This window comes from Salvelinus fontinalis, chromosome 3 (genome assembly GCF_029448725.1).
Source record: "Salvelinus fontinalis isolate EN_2023a chromosome 3, ASM2944872v1, whole genome shotgun sequence".
In the NCBI taxonomy this organism is placed as follows: Eukaryota; Metazoa; Chordata; class Actinopteri; order Salmoniformes; family Salmonidae; genus Salvelinus; species Salvelinus fontinalis.
The window spans coordinates 38,555,617-38,582,023 of NC_074667.1; the positions used below are offsets into that span (position 1 = coordinate 38,555,617).

A 26,407-nucleotide genomic window follows, 5' to 3' on the forward strand; every position below is an offset into this window, starting at 1 on the left:
TTTTCATGGCGGTTTTGGAGCAGTGGCTTCTTCCTTGCTGAGCTGCCTTTCAGGTTATGCCGATATAGGACTAATTTTTCTGTGGATATAGATACTTTTGTACCTGTTTCCTTCAGCATCTTCACAAGGTCCTTTGCTGTTGTTCTGGGATTGATTTGTACTTTTCACACCAAAGTACTTTCATCTCTAGGAGACAGAACACGTTTCCTTCCTGAGCGGTATGACAGCTGCGTGGTCCCATGGTGTTTATACTTGCGTACTATTGTTTGTAGAGATGAACGTGGTACCTTCAGGCGTTTGGAAATTGCTCCCAAGGATGAACCAGACTTGTGGAGGTCTACAATTTTTTTTCTGAGGTCTTGATTTCTTTGGATTTTCCCATGATGTCAAGCAAAGAGGCACTGGGTTTGAAGGTAGGCTTTGAAATACATACACAGGTATACCGCCAATTGACTCACATTATGTCAATTAGCCTAACAGAATCTTCTAAAGCCATAACATAATTTTCTGGAATTTTCCAAGCTGTTTAAAGGCACAGTCATTAAAGTGTTTGTAAACTTCTGACCCACTGGAATTGTGATACAGTGAATTATAAGTTAAATAATCTGTCTGTAAACAATTGTTGGAAAAATTACTTGTGCTATGCACAAAGTAGATGTCCTAACCGACTTCAAAAGCTATAGTTTGTTAACAAGAAATGTGTGTAGTGGTTGAAAACTAGTTTAAATGACTCCAACCTAAGTGCATGTAAACTTCCGACTTCAACTGTATATACTTGCACGACACATTGTTTTTCACTGTAAGATGGAAAGAATTATTAGTAAAGATGAATTGATTTTGTTACTATTGTACACATGCTTGTCACTTTATTTAAATAATGTATTATCGATAGAACGTTAATAAGAATCTTTACATGGCCGCTGTAAAAGGTGAACATATAAGTATTCCTACAGCATTCCTCACTGTTCATTGGAAACAGTAGTAAACTCAAATAAATGTTATTTCAGAACATATAATTCATACAAACTAAACATTAAATGATCATATTTTTACATAAAGTTTTGTAATGAAACAATAGTAAAAGGTAATGTCAATTAAATTCTGGCACAATAATTGTATATTTCACATTAAAACAACAACACTATGATCTTGTGTTGGAGACCTTACCTGAATAAATCCCATTATACCAAGAAATAATAAGCCCCTACTCAGAGGCATACATGAAGTATAGTATTTTTTCTGACCATGTAACCGGACCAGAAAAACCACAGGGCCATATTGACGTTAACTAGGCCCCAGAGTTTGTCTTGGTCAGGTCACAAACTCTGGAGGATAGAGGGCTGCCAATATTAATAGTCCATATTGAAGTGTATTGTCCATTGTGTTTAGCCATGCTCCTCTGGTATCTGTCCAGGGATCCTGACCCCCTGGGTGTTCCTGGGGCTGGAGTTGGCGCAGCTGGAGCGCGTGTCGGCCGTGCTGGTGGTCCTCTGAATGAACTGGAGGAAGTTCTCCTGCAGGGAGCCCTCGTGGCTGGAGGTACCCAGCTCCACCGGCCTGGAGTAGCAGCAGCGCCGGAACTTGACCAGCTCCTCCCTGATCTGCCTGTTGAGCAGGCCATAGAAGAAAGGGTTGACAGCAAAGGAGGAGTAGGCCAGCCAGGTAACAGCCTCCTCCACATCTCCGGGGCTCTGCAGAGATGAGCTGAAGGACAGGTGCAAGTGGAAGGAGAAGTAAGGCAGCCAGCAGAGCAGGAACTGACCCACAATGATCACCAGGGTGAGGGCAGCCTTACCCCCGCTGAAGGCCATCTCGGGGGATAGTCTCTGGGGCAGGCTGCGGGTGGTTGTGATGATGGTTGTCTGGCTATTGATGGAGTCAGAACGGTTGGGACGTTTGGCCGGGTTGGACGAGGCCCATGTGGTAGGTGCGGGTGTGTGCTGCAGGGCGGCCGAGCGTGCCACCTTGTACACGTTAGAGTAGACTGCGAAGATGACCACGGCGGGTAGCAGGAAACACATCACGCTGAAGAGCACAGCGAACACCTTCCTCAGCCGACTGTGGCTCCAGTGGAGGGAGCAATGGTTGGCAGCGATGGAGCTGTGGGCCCCATAGGCAGGCCAGCCAAACAGGGTGACCAGGGCCAGCAGGATGGACTTTACCCAGATGAAGAGCATGACGCCAATGGCCAGGTTGATGCTCATCTTCACCTCGTAGCGCATAGGATGGACGATGTAGTAGTAACGCTCCACACTGATGGCGGTGATGGTGAGGATGGAGGCACAGATGAGGAACACGTTGAGGAAGATGTAGACCTGGCACTCCAGCACGGTGAACACCACAGTGCCAAAGAAGGGTGAGTTAGAGATGATACCCAGAGGCATGAGGAGGATGGCACACAGCAGGTCCACTGCACACAGGTGGCACACAAAGGCAAACCTCTTCAGGTGAGGGGCGCGGGCTATGGCCACCATGACTCCAGTGTTGGCCAATAGGGCGATGAGGTTAAGGGTCACCATTGCAAACAGCCCAATCAGATCCTTGATCTGAGACTGGGAGCTGGTGACCACTCCCACCTCTGCAGGAACTGTGGGGTTTGGTCCCCATAGGCTGGTTGTGAGGTTGGCCCCTGTGCGATTGGGAATAGAAGCCAGCATCGGACCAGACTTCTCCATAGTTCACAGAAGACTAGTCATCATCACAGCAGCAGGCCCCATTGCAATGTTTACTTTCTCCTCTTTTTAGTATATGTCCTGTTAGACAGACAAAAACACAATTACAAAAATGATATGATCTTGAAATGTCATGCTGATGCAGCTTAACTTATGGTTTACATCTACCCAGCTAACAAAAAACGTTCCCACAACTTTAGAGAACGTTCCCTTAAAAGTCTCATTAGGTCATTACCTAATATTTTCAAAGGAATTTTCCAGTGTTACTGTTTCCAAGAGACCATTCCTTTAATGTCAAACAGAAATTACCTAGAACATGGTTATCATGTTCTCAGAAAATTCAATATTGCCTCCCAAGTGGCGCAGCGGTCTAAGGCAGTGCATCACAGTGCTAGCTGTGTCACTACAGATCCTGTTTCAATCCCAGGCTGTTTCACAGCCGGCCGTAACCAAGAGACCCATGAGGCGGTGCACAATTGTCCCAGCGTCATCCGGGTTAGGGAAGGGTTTGGTCAGCTGGATTGTCCTTGTCCTCTAGTGACTCCAGTGGCGGGCCAGGCACAATGCACTCTGACACTAAAAAAATATCCAATATTAATATTCTAGACACGTTTCATGGGAATGTTGCAAGAATATTCCTGTGTATCAGGCATCAGGACGTCGCCTGACGGTCCCAAAGAAACATTCTCCCCAAAAAATAAAATTCATCATTACACCTTGTTACTGTGGCTGAGCCAATCAACACTCTGATTGGTGAGCCACTGATCCAGTCAAAGCAACTTTATCTCCCATCCAGGCCAACCCTACACTACACGACAGTATGTGTGTGTACTGAAGATAAGAGAGGGGAAACAAAGACTTTTGGTAAGCCTGAGGGTGTCAGTTGCTCACTACCAGTAAGCTCTATCGGGTTTCCCAAACAGAGGGGAAGACTACTTGATGCCTTTGCTCATGTCCAACAGCATGTCACAACGCTCACCAAATACATTTACCTGAGTCATCTCTCAAGTCTACATTTATTGATATTCTTTCTCAATTATATAATTTCACTTTGATTAGAAAAACATGTCCAAACACATCAGTCTGATATAATTGAATATAATAACAAAGTTTAGCCAACGAGAAAACAAAGAAAATTCATTTGTAAAATGTAGGATATGATTATATTTCTAGAGCATTATAGTGACAAGGGGATCCCTGCCCTGGCCTGAAGCCCCTCTAGTTCACTGCTTGGTTATTGGACAAGCCAAACTACCAGATCACATGGACGTAAAACCATTAAGGACTGAGATTGCATGCATTTTTACTGTTTTGATAAGAAAAACAGATGTACAAGTTGATTCAGATAAAGCACTTACAACAGTTTGTCTGAAACATATAATCCTTACTCCTTGCTACATGGTGTGTCTGTATACCATGGATTTGGGGAACACAAAATAGATAATTGTAATGGGCACATTAGATACAGTGTGGGGCACCAGGCCAATTGAGGGATTGTGGTGTTTTTACCCATAAATACAGGGTTATGTAAGTCTGCTCTCCTTTCTATCCAAACACTGACCAACATCAAGCTTCCACTCACATAGGAAATATATCCTTGCCTTTTGACTTACTAAAGTCGTTGTTTTTTCTTCTCTCAGAAGAGTGTGTTTACTTTAGACAGGACAAAGAGTGAAACACTTCTCAGAATTTCTCCCTCGTCCCATATCCCAGTAACATGGCGGAGACACACTTGAGTCTTTTACTTTCGGTTTTGAACCACCAACTAACAGCTGAAAATACATTATATTTTTATTGTTGAAAATATATTTCACAGAGATTTAGATGGTACAATGACTCCCTACACTATAAAGTGCTTGTATTCTCACATAAACTCAAATTGAGGGAACAGTAACATTTTTGCAAACAGGAAATGACAGAGCAGCTTTCCCATTTTGACAACAAATGCCGTCCCGGCTGGAGAAATCAATATGTGAATATCACAGTCAATCACAACACTGGCGGGTAAGAAATACTGTCAAACATTATAATTCCACTATTACTGCAGATATATTATGAGCATTTTCTAAAATTACAATGCGCAAAAAAATCCTATGTGTAGCACCTTTAAGAATATAAATCAAATCAAATCAAATTGTATTTCTCACATGCGCCGAATACAACAGACCTACAGTGAAATGCTTACTTACAAGCCCTTAACCAACCATGCAGTTTTAAGAAAATCAACCATGCAGTTTTAAGAAAAGAAAATAATTAAAGAGCAGCAGTAAATAACAATAGCGTGGCTATATACAGAGGCTCTATACAGGGGGTACAGAGTCAATGTGTCAATGTGCGGGGGCACCGGTGTCGAGGCAATTGAGGTAATCATGTACATGCAGGTAGGGTTATTAAAGTGGCTATGCATAGATAATCACAGAGTAGCTGCAGCGTATGGGGGGGGGGGGGGGGGAGTGATGTACTTGGCCATACACATTACCCTCTGTAGAGCCTTGCGGTCGGAGCAGATGCCATACCAGTCAGTAATGCAACCCGTCAGGATGCTCTCGATGGTGCAACTGTAAAACCTTTTGAGGATCTGAGGACCCACGCCAAATCTTTTCAGTCTCCTAAGGGGGAATAAGTTTTGTCGTGCACTCTTCATGACTGTGTTGGTGTGCTTGGACCATGTTAGTTTGTTGGTGATGTGGACGCAAAGGAACTTGAAGCTCTCAACCTGCTCCACTACAGCCCCATTGATGAAAATGGGGGCGTGCTCGGTCCTCCTTTTCCTGTAGTCGGAGTCCCTCATGTTGAGGGAGAGGTAGTTGTCCTTGAACCACACGGTCAGGTCTCTGACCTCCTCTCTATAGGCTGTCTTATCGTTGTCAGTGATCAGGCCTACCACTGTTGTGTCATCAGCTAACTTAATGATGGTGTTGTAGTTGTGCCTGGCCGTGCAGTCATGAGTGAACAGGGAGTAAAGGAGGGGACTGAGCACACACCCCTGAGGGGCCCTCGTGTTGAGAATCAGCGAGGCGGATGTGTTGTTACCTACCCTTACCACCTGGGGGCAGCCCGTCAGGAAGTCCAGGATTCAGTTGCAGAGGGAGGTGTTTAGTCCTAGGGTCCTTAGCTTATTGATGAGTTTTGAGGGCACTGTGGTGTTGAATGCTAAGCTGTAGTCAATGAATAGCATTCTCACATACGTGTTCATTTTGTCCAGGTGGGAAAGGACAGTGTGGAGTGTAATAGAGATTGCATCATCTGTAGATTTGTTGGTGCGGAATGCAAATTGGAGTGGGTCTTGGGTTTCTGGGATAATGGTGTTAATGTGAGTCATGACCAGCCTTTCAAAGCACTTCATGGCTACAGACGTGAGTGCTACGGGTCGGTAGTCATTTAGGCAGGTTATCTTAGTGTTCTTGGGCACAGGTACTATGGTGGTCTGCTTGAAACATGTTGGTATTACAGACTCAGACAGGGAGAGGTTGAAAATGTCAGTGAAGAGACTTGTCAATTGGTCAGCGCATGCTCGGAGTACACGTCCTGGTAATCCATCTGGCCCTGCGGCCTTGTGGATGTTGACCTGTTTAAAGGTCTTACTCACATCGGCTGTGGAGAGCGTGATCACACAGTCATCCGGAACAGCTGATGCTCTCATGCATGTTTCAGTGTTACTTGCCTCAAAGCGAGCATAGAAGTTATTTAGCTTGTCTGGTAGGCTCGTGTCACTGGACAGCTCTCGGCTGTGCTTCCCTTTGTAGACTGTAATAGTTTGCAAGCCCTGCCACATCCGACGAGCGTCGGAGCCGGTGTAGTACGATTCAAACTTGGTCCTGTATTGACGCTTTGCCTGTTTGATGGTTCATTGGAGCGCATAGCTGGATTTCTTATAAGCTTACAGCTCCTTGAAAGCGGCAGCTCTACCCTTTAGCTCAGTGCGGGTGTTGCCTGTAATCCATGGCTTCTGGTTGTGGTACGTACATACAGTCACTGTGGGGACAACGTCCTCGATGCACTTATTGATAAAGCCAGTGACTGATGTGGTGTACTCCTCAATCACATTGGAAGAATCCCGGAACATATTCCAGTCTGTGCTAGCAAAACAGTCCTGTAGTTTAGTAATGTTTGCTTGTAAGCAGGAATCAGGAGGATAGAGTTATGGTCAGATTTGCCAAATGGAGGACGAGGGAGAGCTTTGTACACGTCTCTGTGTGTGGAGTAAAGGTAGTCTAGCATTCTTTTTTCTCTGGTTGCACATTTTACATACTGATAGAAATTCGGTAAAACTGATTTGTGTTTCCCTGCATTAAAGTCACCAGTCACTAGGAGCACCGCATCTGGATGAGCGTTTTCCTGTTTGCTTATGGCGGAATAGAGCTCATTTTGTGCCATTTTAGTGCCAACCTCACTCTGTAGTGGTATGTAAACAGCTACAAAAAATAAAGATGAAAACTCTTTAGGTAGATAGTGTGGTCTACAGCTTATCATGAGATACTCTACCTCAGGCGGGCACAACTTGGAGACTTCTTTAGATATCATGCACCAGCTGTTGTTTACATAAATGCATAGGCCTCCGCCCCATGTCTTACCAGAGGCTGCTGTTCTGTCTTGCCGATAGAGTGTCTAACCCACCAGCTGTATGTTCTTAATGTCATCTTTCAGCCACGACTCTGTGAAACATATTACAGTTTTTAATGTCCCATTGGTAGGATATACGTGCTTTCAGTTCGTCCCATTTATTTTCCAGTGATTGAACGTTAGCTAGCAGAATGGAAGGCACGGGCAGATTGGCTACTCCTTGCCTGATCCCCCCCCGATCACCCCGATCTTTTGCCTCAAACCCTCCGTTTCCTTCAGCAGCGAATCACGGGGATCGGGGCCTGGTCGGGTGTCTGCAGTATATCCCGACTCATTGAAGAAGAACTCCTCGTCCAAATTGAGGTGAATAATCCCCATTCTGATGTCCAGAAGCTCTTTTCTGGTCATAAGAGACGGTAGCAGCAACATTATGTACAAAACAAGTTACGGACAATGCAAAAACACAAACCAAATCGCATGATTGGTTGAGAGCCGATAAGACGGCAGCCCTACCATTCGGCGTTAGTATGTTTTACAGGGCCAGTGACCTGTGTTCAATGGCTCTTACAGACAAGCACTTTTTTTTGAGAGACGTGAGTCACCCATGCTTGTCCCTCCGATGTCCCCCTCACTATCCCTCTGGTCCCATCTCCTCTCTGCCATGTCAGCTCGAGCTGTCACTGCACAGCTAACTGTCAACTGGGAAACGCACTGAGATGGAGTCAGTTAAATCTCCTTCAATGTGAATAAATTAAAAAGCCTTTTCTTAAAATTAACATTTTGTAAATGGATATATGACTATAAATGTAGCTAAATATGGATGTATAGGCAAACTTTTGGTAAGGCTTTGTATTATGAGTGATAATAGATGGTATAGAAGAAACATTTGTTATATTTCCCTTCAGGATAAATATATTTTACTGAAAAGATGAGAAGTAATTTCTTAAGAGCACATACACATAAGACATACATTGGACATTTACATTACCTTCACTTTGAAACACATAACTACAGTATGCATGGACCTGAAGCAGAAAACCCATTCCCCCCAAAAACAATAACTTAAAATAGTTTGTTCCCTCAACTCTCAGCTCGTCAATGACAATGTGATGAAACGTTCAAGTGATTACAATGTATGTAAAAGTGCACAGTGCATCTAACAGAATGTACACCTGTTAGCTATGCATCCTGTGGCGGATGTACTGTATGTTATGGAGATAGGAAAATGAATGACAATTAGTAAAATTATCAAATAAGTCTCATAACCTACCCATAATATTAGATGATATGTCAAGTCCAATTCAAAGAAATAAGGATTTTTTGAGTCGTACTTTCTGGATATCCCAAGGGTTGTTTTAGTGAGGAGACCTCAGATGAGTAGACCTGAAAAGGTCCAAGTAGACCAGTTACAGTGTGTATTACCACTGGATGAGCAGGACAGGTTCCACACTGGTGAGGGTTCCAGGTAGAGGTAGCCAGAGTGGGTTGTCCAGAGGTTTTGAAGTTCAGTCTCTATTATAGGTGTACTCCAGAGGGAATATCCCTGGTCCAAACCAGGCTGGGGTAACAGAGGGACACTAGTGTAAGAGATGGTGTGTAGAAGCTGTTGATCACTTCACTTCCCTGAGGATAGTGTCTAAGTCCCTGATAGATGTGAGAGGATGCCCTTTCTCTCTCTCAACCCTCCTCCTTTCGCTCTATCACTGTGTATGGCAGTGACTGTCACACATTGGGAGCTGTGTGATTTTTTTTTTCCAGACAGACACACACACTCCACTGTCCCCTCAAAAGTCAGGTCTTCCCAGGGTCCTAGAGCTCACCAAATCACAAGACTGGCACCAGCTCTGTGGAAACAACTGAAACTGGAATGTACAGTACATGTTGACATGGCCTTTTCCAACAATGTGTTTTTGTATTATTTAGAGTTAAAACATAATTTTTTTTAACCAAATATCACATTACTCAGAGTGAATGTTAATTAAAACAATTTGGTATAATCTTTTCTTGAACCATCATCTATTAATTTAGTAATTGAACCAGCTGTGGTGATGAGAATTATATTAATCTCTGGATGACAATGTTCAAAATTGAGTGTTAGGAAGAAACTGTAATAGCAACTTTGTGTGTTGGTGTTGCTATTTAATGAAATGCTGTAAGTGTTGCCTGAAGAATAGGATCACCAGATCCAACTGAGCATATACAGTGTATTGCAAACATGTTGGGCAACAACCACTAAACAGTGTCAACCAACAGGGACATCAAAAACGCTGAAGGTATAACTTTAGTTATTTTGCACAAAACACTGGGAGCAGGGTACAATAATATAACTACGAAAAATTTAGATGAAAACCTGCGGAGAGAGAGAGATATGCGACAGACAGAGGTCTGACAGCTAGCTTGAGGGCCATTTTTTTTATTGAGCCTGTATCATGGGTTCAAGTAAATAGATCACATACAAAAAGGCTGAGAGGTGGCTACATTCAACAGGGTCTGAGGCAGTGCTCTCTAGTGACACCTCCTGGTGGCGAGGCAGAAGGACATTCTCTCAACAGGCTGCTGTGTGCAATGAATAGGACCCGTATTCGTAGTGTCTCAGAGTAAGAGAGCTGATCTAGGATCACTTATTCTTTACGATTTAAAAGGCAAAAATTATCCTAGATCAGCACTCCCAATCCTAGATGCTTTGTGAATCTGGGCCCAGGCCACTGAATATACTGAGACAAGAAAATTGATCACCACAGGCACTTTCAAAGCATTGATAGGCAACACATAAACAATAACAGTGCACTGGGATTATAGATTGGCAAAGCGCATCTTCTCGTTCATAGACAAATCAAACTTTTGTGGACATATACAGAACATGGATATCATCTCTACAGTTATTCCCTCAATCAGGCATTTTACGCCATGCCGATACGGCATATATCTTCCGTATCGAATTCTGTTGCATGCACTCACATTCATATGGTAACTGAAGAGATATGTTTTCACCAAAAGTAGGTGAGTGAAAATGAAAAGCTTTTTAAGTAAACTCAGCAAAAAAAGAAACGTCCTCTCACTGTCAACTGCATTTATTTTCAGCAAACTTAACATGTGTAAATATTTGTATGAACATAACAAGATTCAACAACTGAGACATAAACTGAACAAGTTCCACAGACATGTGACTAACAGAAATGGAATAATGTGACCCTGAACAAAGGGGGGTCAAAATTAACAGTCAGTATCTGTTGTGGCCACTTCTTTAATCAGAACAACAGTTTTCAGCTGTGCTAACATAATTGCAAAAGGGTTTTCTAATGATCAATTAGCCTTTTAAAATTATAAACTTGGATCAGCTAACACAACGTGCCATTGGAACACAGGAGTGATGGTTCCTGATAATGGGCCTCCTTACACCAATGCAGATATTCCATTAAAAATCAGCCGTTTCCAGCTACAGTAGTCATTTACCAAATTAACAATGTCTACACTGTATTTCTGATCAATTTGATGTTATTTTAAATGGACAAAAAAATGATTTTCTTTCAAAAACAAGGACATTTCTAAGTGACCCCAAGCTTTTGAATGGTGTATATAGAGACAGACTGGCCATGGCTGAGACAATAACAGTGAATGGATTTTGTCACTAGGGTAAGGGAGTGAGTTGGCCTTACACCAGAAGTGAGCTGTGAGTGGTGGTGCTGTACCTGGTTCCACCTGTCCTCTAGCCACCACGCTGTCGTAGCCATCAGGAGCCTTCCTCAGGGACCTGTCATCCTTCGTGATGGTGTGCTCCTTCCCTAGCACCACCTCATTCAGAAACATCACCACGATGCCTTCAGATGTATGCACTACACAGGGACAGGACACAGAGACATGGCTTTTAGGGAGGTTCTTTTAACCACCTAGTCGATGTCCATGCCCCTGCAGAAATCAAATTAGCATAATAAGCTAGAAATATGTTTTTTTGCTTGGGCTGCGTCTCAATCCCCAACATCCGCCGTTGTTGGTCCTCCCCACCTGCGGTGAAAGGTGGCAGAGCTACTGCGGTGTTTGTCAGACCAGGAGACATCCCAAAAATCGGTCTTCTCACGAAAATGTCTGTAGCATCTCAACGGTTTGGCCGACAAAAGCTATTATGAACCCTCTATGGAAAGATAAGGCTCTCAACCTCCACAAGCATCCAGGAACTCGTCTGAAGTCTCTACCGCCAATTTGCTAATTAAGTCTGGTGCGTCTGAACAGTTTGGGCAACAAACTAATATGACCCCTCTCATGAACAAATACAGTACCAGTCAAAAGTTTGGACACACCCACTCATTCAAGAGTTTTTTTTGATTTGTACTATTTTCTACATTGTAGAATAATAGTGAAGCCATCAAAACTATGAAACAACACATATGGAGTCATGTAGTAACCAAAAAAGTGTTGAGTGGCCCAGCCAGAGCCCGAACATCTCTGGAGAGACCTGAAAATAGCTGTGCAGCAACGCTTCCCATCCAACCTGACAGAGCTTGATAGGATCTGCAGAGAAGAATGGGAGAAACTCTCCAAATAAAGTTGTGCCAAGCTTGTAGCGTCATACCCAAGAAGACGCGAGGCTGTAATAGCTGCAAAAGATGCTTCGACAAGTACTGAGTAAAGGGTCTGAATACGTATGTAAATGTATTATTTACGTTTTTCACTTAACAAAATGTGAAGAAATTCAAGGGGTCTGAATAGTTTCCAAATGCACTATAACGCAGGGGTAGAACCTCACCATAATTAGCAGAGTTGCTGATCTCCAAAGCAAAGTAGATGCCCCTGCCTACGCAGCCCCCTGACTGGGGCATGAAGTGACTATATAGGCCACCGTTCAAGATGACCGCAACCATTGCCACGTTGGTGCCGTGCCACAGCAGACGCCGGTTCTCCAGGTTATCATTCTCCCTGAACAGCTCCGCTTGCTGAAAACAATGCCCACACACAGATATGCAGATAGGAGAACAGAATCCTTGACCTGACGCACACAAACATATTCACTATAATAGAGGAACCTGTGTGTACATTTAAGCCCAAAAAATAAGAGATTCTCAACTTCATTACAACAATCAAGCTTACAACAAATAAGTAATGAATCAATACAAATTAATTCTGTATTACATGCTAACATTATTTTGATGAAGTAGTTGTGTCATGTGTTACCCACCTCACTCTCTACCTCCCAGATATCTATAATCTTTGGCTGGCTGTGGCTATCTGCAGTGGCCTTCAGGTATTTCTCAATTACCTTTAAATTAGACAAGAACGAAAATACAATGGATACTCAACAATTACCTTCGACTACAGAGAAGAATATTGTATATCATTTTGTCTCAGTAAACAGTCGCCTATATTGCATTTATGTTACAAAATATGACCAAATCAAATCAAATTTTATTAGTCACATGCGCCAAATACAACAGTGAAATGCTTACTCACAAGCCCCCAAACAACAATGCAGTTTAAAAATATGAATAAGAAATAAAAGTAACTAGTAGTTAAACAGCAGCAGTAAAATAACAATAGCGAGACTATATACAAGGGGTACCGGTACAGAGTCAATGTGCGGGGGCACCGGTTAGTCAAGGTAACTGAGGTAATATGTACATGTAGGTAGAGTTATTAAAGTGACTATGCATAGATAATAATAGAGTAGCAGTGGCGTAAAAGGGGGGGGGGGGGGGGCAATGCAAATGGTCTGGGTAGGCATTTGATTAGATGTTCAGGAGTATTATGGCTTGGGGGTAGATGCTGTTTAGCAGCCACTTGGACCTAGACTTGGCGCTCCGGTACCGCTTGCCATGCGGTAGCAAAGAGAACAGGCTATGACTAGGGTGGCTGGAGTCTTTGACAATTTTTAGGGCCTTCCTCTGACACCGCCTGGTATAGATGTCCTAGACGGCAGGAAGCTTGGCCCTAGTGATGTACTGGGCCATACGCACTACCCTCTGTTGTGCCTTGAAGTCGGAGGCTGAGCAGTTGTCATACCAGGTAGTGATGCAGTCAGGATGCTCTCGATGGTGCAGTTGTAGAACCTCTTAGTCCTGTATTGCCGCTTTGACTGTTTGATGGTACGTCGGAAGGCATAGCGGGATTTCTTATAAGCTTCCGGGTTAGAGTCCTGCTCCTTGAAAGCGGCAGCTCTAGCCTTTAGCTCAGTGCAGATGTTGCCCGTTGTTGGAATTGACTAAACTTTGAACATTGAGATATTAAATAAATGATAGACAAAGCCTTGAATAGAAAGAGTTTGTAAAAAGCCAGAAGGCTTTGGAATGTGTTTGATGGAGGAGAGGAGAGTGATGTGTTGATATAGGGAAGACAGATGGATATCTGTGGATCAGGAGGTGAGGGGTGAGGTCAGTTCCCCTTAAGGGAGTAATCAGGGTTGCTATCTGATTACCTTCTTTCCTGTGGAGCCATAAACTGTAAAGAGGAGGAGTGTCTTAAGTAGGATGCATATAAACTGTGATGTCTGAAATGTTTAGCGGTCTGATATCAGCTGTACAGAACCTCTGGGAAAGATTAAACCTGGTTAAAGCTTCTCTAGTGTCCGTGAGTTATTTACTCTGAAAAATAAGAACCTAACACCGTAATCCATGGCTTCTGGTTGGGGTATGTACTTACGGTCACTGTGGGGACGGCGTCTTCGATGCACTTATTGATGAAGCCAATGACTGATGTGGTGTACTCCTCAATGCCATAGGAAGAATCCCGGAACATATTAGAGTCTGTGCTAGCAAAACAGTCCTGTAGCTTAGCATCTGCTTCATCTGACCACTTTTTTATTGATCGAGTCACTTACATTTTTACTTGTAAGCAGGAATCAGGATAATAGAATTATGGTCAGATTTGCCAAATGGAGGGCGAGGGAGAGCTTTGTATGCGTCTCTGTGCGTGGAGTAAAGGTGGTCTAGAGTTTCTTTCCCTCTGGTTGCACATTTAACATTTTATGCGGATAGAAATTTGGTAAAACAGATTTAAGTTTCCCTGCATTAATGTCCCCTGCCATTAGGAGTGCCGCCTCTGGATGAGTGGTTTCCTGTTTGCTTATGGCGGAATACAGCTCATTGAGTGTGGTCTCAGTGCCAGCATCGGTCTGTGCTGGTATGTCAACAGCTACAAAAAATATAGATGAAAACTCTCTAGATAGATAGTGTGGTCTACAGCTTATCATAAGATACTCCACCTCAAGCGTGCAAAACCTCGAGACTTCCTTAGATATCGTGTTGTTTACATGTTTGAATAGTCCGCCACCCCTTGTCTTACCAGACGTTCTTACCTGCCGATACAGCGTTTAACCAGCCAGCTGTATGTTGATAATGTCGTCGTTCAGCCACGACTCCGTGAAGCGTAAGATATTACAGTTTTTAATGTCCCGTTGGTAGTTTAAACTTCCTCGTAGGTCATCTATTTTATTTTCCAATGATTGCACGTTAGCTAGTAGAACGGAAGGCAGGGGGGGTTTATTCGATCGCCTACAAATTCTCAGAAGGCAGCCCGACCTCTGTCCTCTTTTTCGCTGTTGTCTCTTCAAGCAAATGCCGGGATTTGGGCTTGTTCCGGGGAAAGCAGTATGTCGTTCACGTCGGGCTCGTCGGACTCGTTAAAGGAAAAAAAGCTTCTGCCAGTTCGTAGTGAGTAATCGCTGTTCTGATGTCCAGAAGTTATTTTCGGTCATAAGAGACATTAGCACCAACTTTATGTACAACATAAGTAAGTTACAAATAACGCAAAAAAACAAACATAAAACAGTTAGGAGCACGTAAAATGTCAGCCATCTTCTCCGGCGCCGTCTTACAATCAGTATCACTAAAGATTTGTATGACTGATTTTTACATCTACAACAATACAGCCGTGTTTATATAAAATTAAACTTCCAATAGAGGCCACAGTACCTTGAATTCCTGTGTTTCTCTTTCTAGTAGACAGAGTTTGCAGTTGAGAGACAGATATTTCTGGTCCAGTGAATGAGGTACTTTCTCCACCTCCATCAGCTCCTGGGTCTTCTCAGTCTCAGCCTTCAGGTTCTGGGCTATCTCTATATCAGCCAGCACCTGCAGGGAGCAGCAGAAGGAGGAAGAGATGGGACCAGGCCTGGAAAAAACGACTCATGCATACGGCCAGGAGTTTTACCTATTACCAAAACTCTGGGTCTTTGTAGGCTATAAAAAAAAACTTTGGGCCCTAAATAGTACTGACCAATATCAATGTCATTCCACAAAGTACAAGTTGATTAAGTAGACCTCACCAGAAGCATCTCCTTCTTCTTCTCTATGATCTCAGAGCTGTCGATGACCGGGGGCCTATTGCGTCCAAAGATGTGTGGGATGGTGGTGAAGAACTTGGAGGAGAGCTCCTCCAGTTTGTTCCTGCTGGTCTGGCTGGCGTTCATAGCTCCCTCAATCTCCTCCAGCACTTTAAAGCCCTTGGCGATCTGCAGCTTGCTCAGCTTCCCCAGGGGTATCTTCTTTATGTCTGGTGGTCCAACAACCAGGGAAGAGATGATGATTATACACATATTACCGCTCTGAGTTCACATGTTAGATACGTTTTATATAGCTCTATGTTGACTGCTAACCTCTACATTGGTCAATGTGGTTGTTGGGGAACTCGCAATACAGCTGAATAAGCTTCGGTCCAAATCAATCAATTGTACAGTCAGGCTCCATTTACATTATTGATCAGGCAGACTGGGTTTTATATGGATTAGACATTTATCTCCAGATCGCCAGGCTTTACCCTCTACTTAAATGACTCTAGTTAATGATTTAGGATACCCCTTTGATCACAGACTTCAGTTTAACAGCCAAGTACTGTATATAATTCCACTGAGAGTAGAATACAATACAACAAGCAGTCCAGTCAAACATGAATGTTACTTAATAGAACATGTGTACATAGACAGACCCCATCCAGGCTTAATGACTGAGGAACAGAGGATTGTTTCAGTGCTGTAGCGGTAAAGGTGGTGTGTTGGACTAAGATTGACACCCACCCAGGGTCATGCACTCCATGGTCTTTTGGAACATGTCGTTGCTAAAAATGAGATGGATGAGCTTCTGTGTGGGGTTATTCAGGGTGCAAGGCAGAATGTTTTGGGGCCCCTTGACAATCTTCCCATCAACATTGTCCACCTGCAAAAACCAGACGAGAGCATGCTATAGAGATAACAAATTGACACAGCAAAGCAATAATGAGTGAGAGTCAAAGTTGCAGTCTGACTACATATCTATCAGAGTCCTTAGCAGTACTTAGTCCCTAGCACACCACCGTTACCTTGACCTCTGCATCCTGGCCTCCATCCACCTCTATCAGGGTGTACTTCCCCGGGCGAGACACAAAGGTGTCTCACTCCTTCCAGCTGTTCTTCCTCTTGGCTTTGAACATCTTCTCAAAGTCTTTGATGGCTTTGTCTGGGCTGACATAGGGGTCTGATAGTTTTGACTGGCGTGTTTCCCCCTGTAGGTGAGGAGAGAGGATTTCGTGCTTCAATCCTAGATGCTCAACAGATTAATAGTTTAGTATATTAACGTAATCAAAAAAAAATTTGATTTACTACAATGTGTAGGAATGTGGAAGGTGTAGCAAATGTGTAGCAAAGGAATGTGTAGCAAACTACCATCTTGTCTTTGTCTGAAATTAAGCTTACCACTCTCCCTCATTTGGTCCAGCAGTAGTAACAGGCACCTTTATTCAACACTTGAATGACATAAAACTTATTGCTGTTATTTTCAATGTTGGTCTGATTCAGCATACAGTCATAATCTTCATACACCTGTGGGGGAGGAACATGATTTAAGTCACGTTGGCGCATTACATTTTATTAGACAGTCTTATCAAGACCAACTTACAGAAGCAATTAGGGTTAAGTGACGTACTCAAGTACACGTCGTAAGATTTTTCACCTTGACGGCTCGGGGATATGAACCAGCGGCCTTACGGTTACAGCCCGACGCTCTTAACCGCTAGGCTACCTGACTACCCATTCAACTACTGCACTGCACACTGCACAGTGTGTCCTACTGATGTGACTGCAAGGCTGATCAAACAAATCATTAAGTCAAATACCTATAGCTAGTGACAGTTTCTCAGAATCTGCTACATATGAATGAGTACATTGGTACATTGGTCTTTTGAAACCGCTATAAGTGTATGCAGCATATACAGTCCAGGAGATATACGTGACTTCACACACTCATTACAACGGAGCAAAGTGTTTTATTTGTATTTATTAGGGATCCCCATTAGCTGTTGCCAAGACAGCAGAAACTATTCCTGGGGTCCAAATGCATTAAGACACTTACATCACACATAAAACAAAAGATAAAACAGTACATCATATAACATTATTACACCACTACATATCTACAATACAACATTTATAATACCACCATACAACAATATTATAATGTACGTATGTGTAGATTGTGTGTGCTAGCGTGTGTGTGTATGCATGTATCTGTACCTGCGTGTGTGTGTCTCTTCACAGAACCCGCTGTTCCATAAGATGTATTTAAAAAAAAATCTGATTCTACTACTTGCATCAGATACCTGATGTGGAATTGAGGTCCATGTAGTCATGGCTCTATGTAGTGCTGTGCACTTCCGATAGTCTGTTCTGGACTTGTGAAGAGACCTCTGGTGGCATGTCTTGTGGGGTATGCATGACTGTCCGAGCTATGTGCCAGCAGTTTAAACAGACCGCTTGGTGCATTCAGCTTGTCAACACTTCAAACAAGTAGTGAAGAAGTCAATCTCTTGTCCACTTTGAGACATGAGATTTGTAATTGTAATTTTCCTGAGTCCCTCTTTGTGGCAGCTACGACACGACTGAACAGTTGTACAGGTGCGACAAAAGTAAGGCCTGTAGGACCTGCCTTGTTGATAGTGTTGTTAAGAAGGCAGAGCAGCAATTTTATTATGGACATACTTCTCCCCGTCTTAGCTACTGTTGTATCAACATGTTTTGACCGTGACAGTTTACAATCAATGGTTACTCCAAGCGGTGTAGTCATCTCAACTTGCTCTATTTCCACATTATTCATTACAAGATTTAGATGAAGTTTAGGGGTAGTGAATGATTTGTCCAAAATACAGTGCTTTTAGTTTTGAAATATTTAGGACAAATTTATTTCATGCCACCCATTCTGAAACTAACTGCTGCTCTTTGTTAAGTGTTGCGATCATTCCAGTCGCTGTAGTAGCTGACGTGTATAGTGTTGAGTCATCCGCATACATAGACACACTGGCCTTACTCAAAGCCAGTGGCATGTCATTAGCAAAGATTGAAAAAAGTAAGGGGCCTAGACAGCTGCCCTGGGGAATTCCTGATTCTACTTGGATTATGCTGGAGAGGTTTCCATTAAAGAACACCCTCTGTGTTCTGTTAGACAGGTAACTCTTTAACCACAATATAGCAGGAGGTGTAAAGCCATAACACATACATTTTTCCAGCAGCAGACTATGATTGGTAATGTCAAAAGCCGCACTGAAGTCTAACAAAACAGCCCACACAATCTTTTTATCATAAATTTCTCTCAGTCAATCATCAGTCATTTGTGTAAATGCTGTGCTTGTTGAATGTCCTTCCCCATGAGAGTGCTGAAAGTCTGTTATCAATTTATTTACTGTAAAAATGTATTGTATCTGGTCAAACACCATTTTTTCCCAAAAGTTTACTAAGGGTTAGTAACAGGCTGATTGGTCGGTTATTTGAGCCAGTAAAGGGGGCTTAATATTCTTAGATGGAAGCTAAAGTCATTCTGCTCTCTGGGCCTGAGGGCACACACTTTCTAGTAGGCTTAGATTGAAGATATGGCAAGTAGGAGTGGCAATATTTTATTTTATTTTTATTTATCCGTTATTTTACCAGGTAAGTTGACTGAGAACACATTCTCATTTGCAGCAACGACCTGGGGAATAGTTACAGGGGAGAGGTGGGGGATGAGTGAGCCAATTGTAAACTGGGGATTATTAGGTGACCATGATAGTTGAGGGCCAGATTGGGAATTTAGCCAGGACACCGGGGTTAACACCCCTACTCTTACGATAAGTGCCATGGGATCTTTAATGACCTCAGAGAGTCAGGACACCCGTTTAACATCCCATCCGAAAGACGGCACCCTACACAGAGCTGTGTCTCCAATCACTGCCCTGGGGCATTGGGATCTTTGTTTAGACCAGAGGAAAGAGTGCCTCCTACTGGCCCTCCAACACCACTTCCAGCAGCATCTGGTCTCCCATCCAGGGACTGACCAGGACCAACCCTGCTTAGCTTCAGAAGCAAGCCAGCAGTGGTATGCAGGGTGGTATGCTGCTGGCTATCATCTACTATTATCCTCAAAAGTGTTCCATCCAAGTTGTCAGACCCCGGTGGCTTGTGATAGACAACAATACTTTTTTCACCTCTTCCACAGTCAATTTACGGAATTCAAAATAACAATGCTGGCTTTTCACAAGTCAATTATACTTGGATGTGTAGTGTTGGCATTTGTTGCTGGCATGTAATGGCTAAGTTTGATGAAAAAAAATAATTAAAGTAGTTGGCCATATCAGTGGGTTTTGTTATGAATGAGCCATCTGATTCAATGAATAAAGGAGCTGAGTTTGCCATTTTGCCCAAAATGTAATTTAAGGTGCTCCAAAGCTTTTTATTATCATTCTTTATGTAATTTATCTTTGTTTCATAGAATAGTTTCTTATTTTTATTCAGTTTAGTCACATGATTTCTCAATTTTCAGTAAGTTCGCCAATCGGTTGTGCAGCCACACTTATTTGCAATTTTTTTGCCTCAACATCTCAACCATACACATTTTTCAGTTCCTCATCAATCCAAGGGGATTTAACAGTTTCGACAGTCATTTTCTTAATGGGTGCATGCTTATTAGTAACTGGAATAAGCAATTTCATAAATGTGTCAAGAGCAGCGTCTGGTTGCTCCTCATTACACACCACAGACCAGCAAATATTGTTACATCGTTAGCATAGGAATCATAACAAAACTTATTGTCTGACCTCATGCACTATATTAGGCCCAGCCTTTTTACTTGAACTCTGTGAAGCATTTATTTGAGCTGCAATTTCTGAAGCTGGAAACTCCGATGAACTTATCCTCAACAGCAGAGGTAACTCTGGGTCTTCCATTCCTGTGGCAGTCCACATTAGAGCCAGTTTCATCATAGCGCTTGATGGATTTTGCGACTGCACTTGAAGAAACTTTCAAAGTTCTTGAAATTTTCCGTATTGACTGACCTTCATGTCTTAAAGAAATGATGGACTGTCATTTCTCTTTGCTTATTTGAGCTGTTTTTGCCATATTATGGACTTGGTCTTTAACCAAATCGGGCTATCTTCTGTATACCACCCCTATCTTGTTACAACACAACTGATTGGCTCAAACGCATTAAAAAGGAAAGAAATTCCACAAATGAACTTTTAACAAGGCACACCTGTTAATTGAAATGCATTCCAGGTGACTAGCTCATGAAGCTGGTTGAGAGAATGCCAAGAGTGTGCAACGCTGTCATCAAGGCAAAGGGTGGCTACTTTGAAAAATCTAAAACAAAAATATATTCTGATTTGTTTAACACTTTTTTGGTTAGTACATGATTCCATATGTGTTATTTCATAGTTTTGATATCTTCACTATTATTCTACAATGTAGAAAATAGTAAAAATAAAGAAAAACCCTTGAATGAGTAGACGTGTCCAAACTTTTGACTGGTACTTGTATGTGATATTTATTTAAAAAAATGTTTATTAGCAAAAATGTCTAAACCTGTTTTTGGTTCATCATTATTGTGTATTGTATGTAGATTGATAAGGGAAAAAAAGATTTCATCCATTTTAGAATAAGGTTGTAACGTAACAAAATGTGGAAAAAGTCAAGGGGTCTGAATACTTTCTGAATTCACTGTATGTGGATGAAAGCATCTTCTAAATTACTAAAATGTTAAATAATGGCTCCACAGGAGGACATTTGAGATGAAACAGTACCCAATACATTTGTCTGATAGGTGGTACAGGCAGCCCAAGAAATTGTCTACTTTGTGCCTTGATATGACATGATGTCCAACTCACCTCTCCTGAATGCTGTTCTGACAGCAAGCATTGCTCATCAGCCTTACTTTTGTCCTTAACTTGTGGCCCTGCATCCTTCAGCGCCTCTATGGCAGAGGAAAAGGCATCCTTTGATGTGTCAGGCTCTTGCTTCACCTTATTTCCACCTGCTTCAGTGACTTTGGTGGAAGAGGCAGCACTTCTCTTTGGCGCCATCCTTTCTCTGTATCTCAAATTACTGCAAAAAAATAGATATGACATTATGAATCAACACACTAAAATGAAAGATTATGGATAATCTTCATGCACTTGAGTCAGCAGGTGCTTTTCACTTTATCCTTTTCACTTCATTGTCCAATGCCCACGGCAGTGATGTTTTGATGCAGCTAAGTGAGGGAATTGGGTACTTCTAGTATCAGAGATGTAGCAGCAGCAGACCCAGTAGAAGCAGCAAAGAGGAGCTCAAAGTTGAAGGGGCAAGCGTTAAGGGCAAAAGTAAATTCATCAGTTATTCTGCGCTCTGGCACAATCAAACGAGAGTGCTCTGAAATCAGAGTAGATATCCAGAGCGAATTATGAACGGACAATCTGACAACACTCTGAATTTACGAACGCCAAGTACGCACTCTGGCACATTGGTGGTTAATTTCTTTACTATCAAATGAGGAGAGACAAACTTATCACAAAAGTCAGAGTTATACTTAAACTACATCTTTAATAACTTATTAATAAGGGAGCAGGTCAATACAACGCACACATATAAAGTGAATGATTCAGTGCTCTACGATAATGATGGCTGGTCATGGCTGGTCGACAATTCACGCGCAGAGAGCCCCGAGACAAAAGTACAAAGGTATTTTATAGCCAAACTACACACCTTTCAACCTACATGACAAACAACAGATATATAGAATGGGTCACAAGGTTAAGATTTGTATGAAAGATACCTATAATACATAGCAGACAGTATCTGCTGTGTCAACAGTTTTCATTGTGTAGAGACCAGTGTCTGGCCCCATATAGAAAAGATATGCAGGGTGGTATGCTGCTGGCTATCATCTACTATTATCCTCAAAAGTGTTCCATCCAAGTTGTCAGACCCCGGTGGCTTGTCATTGTTGATAGACAACAATACTTTTTTCACCTCTTCCACAGTCAATTTACGGAATTCAAAATAACAATGCTGGCTTTTCACAAGTCAATTATACTTGGATGTGTAGTGTTGGCATTTGTTGCTGGCATGTAATGGCTAAGTTTGATGAAAAAAAATAATTAAAGTAGTTGGCCATATCAGTGGGTTTTGTTATGAATGAGCCATCTGATTCAATGAATAAAGGAGCTGAGTTTGCCATTTTGCCCAAAATGTAATTTAAGGTGCTCCAAAGCTTTTTATTATCATTCTTTATGTAATTTATCTTTGTTTCATAGAATAGTTTCTTATTTTTATTCAGTTTAGTCACATGATTTCTCAATTTTCAGTAAGTTCGCCAATCGGTTGTGCAGCCACACTTATTTGCAATTTTTTTGCCTCAACATCTCAACCATACACATTTTTCAGTTCCTCATCAATCCAAGGGGATTTAACAGTTTCGACAGTCATTTTCTTAATGGGTGCATGCTTATTAGTAACTGGAATAAGCAATTTCATAAATGTGTCAAGAGCAGCGTCTGGTTGCTCCTCATTACACACCACAGACCAGCAAATATTGTTACATCGTTAGCATAGGAATCATAACAAAACTTATTGTCTGACCTCATGCACTATATTAGGCCCAGGCTTTTTACTTGAACTCTGTGAAGCATTTATTTGAGCTGCAATTTCTGAAGCTGGAAACTCCGATGAACTTATCCTCAACAGCAGAGGTAACTCTGGGTCTTCCATTCCTGTGGCAGTCCACATTAGAGCCAGTTTCATCATAGCGCTTGATGGATTTTGCGACTGCACTTGAAGAAACTTTCAAAGTTCTTGAAATTTTCCGTATTGACTGACCTTCATGTCTTAAAGAAATGATGGACTGTCATTTCTCTTTGCTTATTTGAGCTGTTTTTGCCATATTATGGACTTGGTCTTTAACCAAATCGGGCTATCTTCTGTATACCACCCCTATCTTGTTACAACACAACTGATTGGCTCAAACGCATTAAAAAGGAAAGAAATTCCACAAATGAACTTTTAACAAGGCACACCTGTTAATTGAAATGCATTCCAGGTGACTAGCTCATGAAGCTGGTTGAGAGAATGCCAAGAGTGTGCAACGCTGTCATCAAGGCAAAGGGTGGCTACTTTGAAAAATCTAAAACAAAAATATATTCTGATTTGTTTAACACTTTTTTGGTTAGTACATGATTCCATATGTGTTATTTCATAGTTTTGATATCTTCACTATTATTCTACAATGTAGAAAATAGTAAAAATAAAGAAAAACCCTTGAATGAGTAGACGTGTCCAAACTTTTGACTGGTACTTGTATGTGATATTTATTTAAAAAAATGTTTATTAGCAAAAATGTCTAAACCTGTTTTTGGTTCATCATTATTGTGTATTGTATGTAGATTGATAAGGGAAAAAAAGATTTCATCCATTTTAGAATAAGGTTGTAACGTAACAAAATGTGGAAAAAGTCAAGGGGTCTGAATACTTTCTGAATTCACTGTATGTGGATGAAAGCATCTTCTAAATTACTAAAATGTTAAATAATGGCTCCACAGGAGGACATTTGAGATGAAACAGTACCCAATACATTTGTCTGATAGGTGGTACAGGCAGCCCAAGAAATTGTCTACTTTGTGCCTTGATATGACATGATGTCCAACTCACCTCTCCTGAATGCTGTTCTGACAGCAAGCATTGCTCATCAGCCTTACTTTTGTCCTTAACTTGTGGCCCTGCATCCTTCAGCGCCTCTATGGCAGAGGAAAAGGCATCCTTTGATGTGTCAGGCTCTTGCTTCACCTTATTTCCACCTGCTTCAGTGACTTTGGTGGAAGAGGCAGCACTTCTCTTTGGCGCCATCCTTTCTCTGTATCTCAAATTACTGCAAAAAAATAGATATGACATTATGAATCAACACACTAAAATGAAAGATTATGGATAATCTTCATGCACTTGAGTCAGCAGGTGCTTTTCACTTTATCCTTTTCACTTCATTGTCCAATGCCCACGGCAGTGATGTTTTGATGCAGCTAAGTGAGGGAATTGGGTACTTCTAGTATCAGAGATGTAGCAGCAGCAGACCCAGTAGAAGCAGCAAAGAGGAGCTCAAAGTTGAAGGGGCAAGCGTTAAGGGCAAAAGTAAATTCATCAGTTATTCTGCGCTCTGGCACAATCAAACGAGAGTGCTCTGAAATCAGAGTAGATATCCAGAGCGAATTATGAACGGACAATCTGACAACACTCTGAATTTACGAACGCCAAGTACGCACTCTGGCACATTGGTGGTTAATTTCTTTACTATCAAATGAGGAGAGACAAACTTATCACAAAAGTCAGAGTTATACTTAAACTACATCTTTAATAACTTATTAATAAGGGAGCAGGTCAATACAACGCACACATATAAAGTGAATGATTCAGTGCTCTACGATAATGATGGCTGGTCATGGCTGGTCGACAATTCACGCGCAGAGAGCCCCGAGACAAAAGTACAAACTACACACCTTTCAACCTACATGACAAACAACAGATATATAGAATGGGTCACAAGGTTAAGATTTGTATGAAAGATACCTATAATACATAGCAGACAGTATCTGCTGTGTCAACAGTTTTCATTGTGTAGAGACCAGTGTCTGGCCCCATATAGAAAAGAAACATCAACTCATGCTCTGGAATGCTCTTTAGGTTTTATCACCCAAATGACATCGTAAATCTCCTGTCAGTGTTATCTCCCAGAGGCCCATCCTCAGTAGAACACACACACAATAGTTAACAGAATACTCTATTCCGTTGCATAAAACAACCATTTGATGCAATAAAAGTATTATAACATAATCTTGCAATTTTCCACCACACACTCCAGATTGAATTTACGAACACACCCACAGTAGAAGCAGCAGATAAAGTAGAAGCAGCAGACACAGACAAGCCCTGGCATGCATGTATATTCCCTGACATGGCAACGGATGCACTGAGGTGGTTGAGAGTGCTAACTAATCTGCTTGTTAGCTAGAGCAGCTGTCCTGGTTGGATTTCCATTTACAACCCCTCAGTAATATTTTAGCCAGGTAGTTAAATTAGCTTGGTGCAAAGTCCAATAACTTGATTGTGTGGGTGTGTGTAGCTGAACCAGCTAAACACCATTGCTAGCGAGAAGTTCACACACGAATAGTTATGAGGCTATGGATGTAGCTACAGCTGATACATTTGAAGCTATCTAAACAATTTGCCATCCTTCATCGACTTACTACTTACCTTACAGAGCAGGTGATCGGCAGCTCGAGCTGTCACTGTCAGAAGTAGCATGAACACAAAATCTATCTTTGACAAACACACCTCTCACTGAGTGCCCCTTCCGCTTTTAAAGGAGCAGTTCACTATTTCACAACTGCATGTTGAATGGTTCCTCGCCCTGAAAGTAGTCTATGGGCCAGGAGAAACTCTAATCAATGGTTCAGTATTCATTAAATCAGCCACTACAAACTCTCAACCCTAATTTCAGGCTTTTCCCAACTCCTTCAAATTCAAAAAATAAATGCATTCAGGTGAGAAGTTGTGGGTGGGTAAATGTAGTTTGCCTTGATCCTGACTAGTCTCCCAGTCCCAGCCGCTGAAAAACATCCCCACAGCATGATGCTGCCACCACCATACTTCACCGTAGGGATGGTGCCAGGTTTCCTCCAGACGTGACACCTGGCATTCAGGCCAAAGAGTTCAATCTTGGTTTCATCAGACCAGAGAATCTTGTTTCTCATGTTCTGAGAATCCTTTAGGTGCCTTTTACAGAGATGTCATGTGCCTTTTACTGAGGAGTGACTTCCGTCTGGCCACTCTACCATAAAGGCCTGATTGGTGGAGTGCTGCAGAGATGGTTGTCCTTCTGGAAGGTTCTCCAATCTCCACAGAGGAACTCTGGAGCTCTGTCAGAGCGACCATCAGGTTCTTGGTCACCTCC

The 26,407-nt window shown here is 42.2% G+C and overlaps 1 protein-coding gene and 1 pseudogene across 2 annotated transcripts; both read right to left on the reverse strand.

Annotated features, from left to right (window-relative positions):
* Positions 1-831: 831 nt before the first annotated feature.
* Positions 832-8,961, reverse strand: gpr61l (G protein-coupled receptor 61-like). 2 transcript variants are annotated; one of them, XM_055915107.1, is made up of 2 exons: positions 8,567-8,961; positions 832-2,753 (listed from the first exon to the last, which is right to left on the reverse strand). In XM_055915107.1, the coding sequence occupies exon 2, from the start codon at positions 2,673-2,675 to the stop codon at positions 1,386-1,388; it is 1,290 nt and encodes a 429-aa protein (XP_055771082.1). In that variant the 5' UTR covers positions 2,676-2,753; positions 8,567-8,961; the 3' UTR covers positions 832-1,385. The 2 variants fall into 2 exon arrangements, with proteins under 2 accessions (XP_055771082.1, XP_055771074.1); XM_055915099.1 differs by having other exon boundaries at positions 8,506-8,961.
* Positions 8,962-10,290: 1,329 nt separating this feature from the next.
* Positions 10,291-21,530, reverse strand: LOC129847347 (protein mono-ADP-ribosyltransferase PARP3-like; annotated as a pseudogene).
* Between the last annotated feature and the right edge of the window lie 4,877 nt (positions 21,531-26,407).

Excerpts from the sequence above, each read along its gene's own strand:
- gpr61l (XM_055915107.1), bottom strand. The coding sequence starts at position 2,675 with ATGGAGAAGTCTGGTCCGATGCTGGCTTCTATTCCCAATCGCACAGGG.